This window comes from Aplysia californica, unplaced genomic scaffold (assembly GCF_000002075.1).
Source record: "Aplysia californica isolate F4 #8 unplaced genomic scaffold, AplCal3.0 scaffold01486, whole genome shotgun sequence".
In the NCBI taxonomy this organism is placed as follows: domain Eukaryota; kingdom Metazoa; phylum Mollusca; class Gastropoda; order Aplysiida; family Aplysiidae; genus Aplysia; species Aplysia californica.
In genome coordinates, this window is record NW_004798756.1 from 24,235 (window position 1) to 29,307 (window position 5,073).

At 42.0% G+C, this 5,073-nt stretch overlaps 1 protein-coding gene across 1 annotated transcript in view; it reads left to right on the forward strand.

Moving 5' to 3' along the window:
- LOC101862552 overlaps nt 1-5,073 on the forward strand; it is a gene marked incomplete at its 5' end in the record, with an annotated part of 28,318 nt that overhangs the window by 5,784 nt on the left and 17,461 nt on the right. Inside the window, 4 exon segments of the mRNA XM_005112913.3 lie at nt 702-921; nt 1,100-1,270; nt 2,480-2,812; nt 4,691-4,939. Of these exon segments, the coding sequence (XP_005112970.1) occupies nt 702-921; nt 1,100-1,270; nt 2,480-2,812; nt 4,691-4,939 (973 nt within the window).

Genomic DNA, 5,073 nt, shown 5'->3' on the forward strand with positions numbered 1-5,073 from the left:
ACTGGTGCGCGTCCTTCTTTTTCTCGTCTTTGTAAACGCCTATAACAATAAATAATATTATGTATGTCTATGTGATGATGAATGGCTTGCCGTTTGTGCGGGTTGTTACAGGGTGCCACTGTTGCGTCCTATTTATTTTCGGCTTTGTAGATGCCTATTACTATTAAACCATAGTATGGGTGGTTGGAAAGCGGGCACATAACCCCCTGGGGCATTGCTACTGACTAAAGTGACTTTAAGCCATTCCCAATGGGGGAACATTTTTTTCTTATGCACAGAAGAATTGTTAAATAATTGTAAATGGGCTGATCCAACCATGTCACGCTCATAACTGTGCCTGAACTACAACAGGGAACTGGTTCTTTTTCTTTCCTCATCCTTACTATCGTCATTTCCCCTCTACTTCTTTTGTATGTTTGTCACTCTGTTGTGACCTGCTAATTCCAGGGTGCCTTGATAGTCGAAGCAGACTTTCTGCTGTTGAAGCTAGAGAGGTGAGCAGAGTAAGCTCGATTCCCTGTAAGGACTTCTCTGTTGACATCCACCCCTTGGCGCTCACATGACCTTATGCTGCTGCGAGCGCTGAAAAACCTCTACTAAAACAAAGCACTCTCCTCGCATAGAGTATAGACAGACCAGATTTTGAAGTGGCAGTTTTTCACACATACATGTTTGTCTTTTTTTGCATTATTATGTTGTAGGAACAAGAACAAGAAAAAAGGAACCCGGAAAAAGAAAGTGAAAACTGATGGAGGAGGGGAAGAGCAACCTCCTGATGGAGCAGCAGCATCAGCCGGAGGGGAAGGAGGAGGAGGAGGAGGACAGAATGAGAAACCGTCCTCTGCTCAGTCTGGGTCTGGCAAGCCGTTATCCGCTGGGAAAAGACAGAAGAAGGAAAAGAAGGAGGAGCAAAATTTGATTGTAAGTAATAACACATTTTTATTCTCTTAATACTAGTGAAAAGCTGTTTTTTGTTCACAAATTTGATGCGCCAATATTTATGAATCATAGCCATTGTATTTTCTCTGTAAATATTGCTGGCATTATTTTTCTAAGGTGGTTGTCAGCATGAACTTTATCTCTGTCCCTCCCTCCTCAGGATCTGAAAGTTCAAGAGAAGGTGGTGAGCATGATGGGGGTGAATGGAGAGAGGGGAAAGGTCAAGGAGAAGCTGCTGGTGGACTTCTTCAAGGAGAACACGGACAAGTGGTACCCGGACATCGGGGTCACGACCTTCAGGGTGCCGCCCATTCACATCAACAAGGGAAAGGTGAGAGGTCATTTGTGCAAAAAGCAGAATAATACACTCATGATCATAATATTACAATTATGACAGTCTAACTCCCCCCCCCCTCCATACTGACTGTTTATCGCTACAACAACAACAACAACCATAACAACAACAACAACAATGACATCCTTCAAGGTGCCGCCCATACACATCAACAAGGGAAAGGTCAGAGGTCTTTTGTGTCAAATGTACAATATACTCATGATCATACGGGATCTTTACCACCACCACCACCACCACTACCACCAGCATCACCACCACAACAACATGCGGTAATTAAAAGCACTATACAAATGTGTCACGACGTGGGGCATATGGGGTTATTGGTATCATCTTAAAGCCTGTTCATTTGCCTTGCTTTTGGTGAAAAAGATATCCATGTTTAATAGTAGTCGAAATATTTGCTTGGTTTCTGAGGTAAAATTAGATAGAAAATGGCCACTAAAGTTTGGTAACTTCCATAGCCTGAGAGTCCTTGGAAACTGAAAATTTACATTTTTTGTGCCTTTAATCAATGTTCTTCAGTAACATTCACACTGAAATGTGTTTTTACATGAACATCAAAGGTTTTGATCCCCCCCCAAAAAGAAAAGTAGAAAAAAATTGCCCAACAGCCCCCCCTAAAAAAATGCCAATTTCTTTGATTTCATTATTTTGATGAGCCCCTGATTTCATCACGATGCCTCACAAAGGCTATTTTTTATTATTTATTACCAACACCTGCAATGATTGTTTTGTAGGTGGTTGGTGGGTTCTCTGGTGTGGTTTGCTCCTTCTTTCCTATCAAACATCTATCCTCTTTGTCTCCCCTCCTTCTCTTTTGTGTTTGTTTCTCTCTTGTAACACCTCTTATCTTCGGCACTTATATGACCTTTTTGTGTTGTAACTCTTACTAAAAATTAAACGGGAAATTTACGTTTTTTATGCCTTTAATCAAAGTTTTTCATTAAAATCCGCACCGAAATGTGTTTTTACATGGACATAAAAGGTTTTGAGCCCAAAAAGAAAATGTAAAAAAATTTGCCCTACGGCAGAAAGGAAAATCCAGATTTCTTTGATTTCATTATTTTATCAGGCGTGGTGAAAAATTTTGACGAGCGCCTGTTTTCACCACGATGCCTCACATATGCTATATTTTATTATTATAATTCTTAATATCTGCAACAATCGTTTCTTTCCGTATTTCAGGAGGAAGGCTCCTCCGGAAAGAAGGGCAGTGGCGGCGGGGGTGCAGGCGGAGGAGGTTTCTGCCAGCACCAGATCACGGACGCCCGCGGAGACCGTGCCCACGTGTTCCTCCTGGAGGTGGTGGAGTACCTGAGCCATGCCCACCTGGAGAGCACGCCGTACGGGCCCATGTTTATCATCTCCTCGTACCAGTACGACAACTACCTGTCGCGGCTCAAGCACAAGATCGAGGCGGAGGGGGAGGAGGCCATTCACTTCCCTGTTGGCTCGGGCTACGACAGAGGGGAGATCGACATCATGATTGTGGAGAAGCGGAGGGTGATTTTTATACAGGTCGGATACGATATTTTATTCTTTGGTCTTCTGTCTCAAGATTGGGGGTGGGGGGGTTGGGCAGCAATGAGTGAGGATGGGGGAGGCAGAGTTGAGGGAGGGTGGGAGAAAGAGACAGAGACAGAGGGGAGATAGACATCATGATTGCGGAGAAGCGGAGGGTGATTTTTATACAGGTCGGATTCTTAATTCTTAGTTGTGTTTTCTGTCTCCGGATGAGGGGAGACAGAGGGAGATCGACATCATGATGATTGTGGAGAAGCGTAGGGTGATTTTTATACAGGTCTGGTTTTATACTTATTTTCTCTGTCTCTGGATTGGGGGGAGGGGGGAGTGTTGAGGTGTTGAGGGAGGGTGGTAGAGAGAGAGAGAGAGATTGACATCATGATTGTGGAGAAGCGGAAGGGGATTTTTATACTGGTCTGATATTTTATTGTTGTTTGTTTGCAGATGAGGGGAGGGGTATGTGTGTGTGTGTGTGTGGAGGGGGGGGGGTGTGGTGATGGGGAGAGTGATTTTCATACAGGTCTAATTTTATTCTTTAAATTTGTTTGCAGATGAGGGGGTCAGGGGTATGAAAGGAAAGAGAGAGAGAGGGATTTTCGTGCGGTCTGATTTCATTTTTTCTTTAACTACAGATGGGAGAGAGGTGGAATAGAGAAGGATTTGGAGAGGAGACAGAGAGACTGAGAGAGAGAGGAGGCAGACACATTAAAAATCTGCCATTTCTGTGTACTTTTGATTATTCTTTAATGTTGTCATCCGTTGAAGTTGAAGTTGAATAGAAGTTAAATGCCAGTGGACAATACACTGGCGCTGGGAGATTTTTAAAAGTCCTTAATTTTTTTCTCAGTGGGGTCTCTTTATAATGCCAGTACTTTTTTATATGTAAGATAACACCGTAATCTATTTTCTTTCCTTTATTGGTGTTCAGGTCCATTATTAGTCTAATCCCTTCAAGTCTTGTTTTTGTTTCAATTATTTTGTAGCCTTTGCAAAATAGAAATAACGTGTTATAGTAATAATGATAGATCCAGATTGGTTTTACATAGCAGATGACCCTGATTGAAAGTAGACTCTATAGACTTAATAATTTTTTTCTTGTTATTCAGCTCATGTCCTCATTCTAATGTGAATTCGTTTCCTGGGTGCTAGACTCTACACTCCGAAAAACGCTAAAGTGCATTATAGCAACATGACAAAATGCTCGCATATCACATTTTGACTATATAAACAAAATGGGTGTCAAAGTATGTAAGTAAGTGTTTATTCAATGTATAGGGCCGTTGGCTCACAATCCATCCAATACACAAATTTTACAGAAGAGACTACCATGACAGCAGCATAAATCGTAAATGACATAGGCCTACATATCAACTACTTTTTAAATTCGTGGGTATCAAATTAAAGAACTGTTCAAGCCCTAAAAGTGGATGAAAACTACATAGTCCTGCTCCTTGGTTCCAAAGTCATAGCCATTTGAAACTTTGGAGTTGCTGTTAGTGATCCAGAAACTTTGGGTGGGTGGTTGGCGGGTGCTCTGGTGTGGTTTGCTTCTTCTTTCCTATCAAACATCTATCGTCTTTATCTCTCCCCCTTCTTTTTTGTGTTTGTTACTCTCTTATAACGCCTCTGATCTTCGGCACTTATATGACCTTATTGTGTTGCAAGTGCCGTAAAACTCTTACTAAAACTAAAAAGAAACTTTGGAGTTAGAAACACAGTTTTAGGGAAATCAAAGTTTTGCCTGAAATCTTAACAGAACTGAGTGTGACTGGAGATTTATTTCGTAGCATTGTGATACAATTGTCTTTTTACTTTGTCCTCATTATTAAAAGAATTGTTTTTTTTGGTTTGTTTTTTTAAATTTGTGAACAGATCAAATCTGTCGGAGACAACTTCGACGAATTTGCTTCCGACATCACCAAAAAGATCGGGGCGGTATCCAACGCGGTGAGTCGAGCTCAGACCCAGCTGACCAGGGACGTGAAAGTGTTCCAGTATGTTCTCAACGACGTCATCGATCAGGACGACTTCCAGCTGGTCAAGATTGTGGCGCTTCCCAACCTGGACAGCAGTTGTGTGGAGGAGGGTCGCAAGTTGTGCCCGGTGTTTGCTGAATTGATTGTAAGTGTTTGTTGGTGGACTGTCAGCTGTTTGATAGAAGTAAAGTATAAAACACACACTCACACACATACATACACATGCACATAGATATACACTTACCCACATGCACACACGCACACACACACACACACACA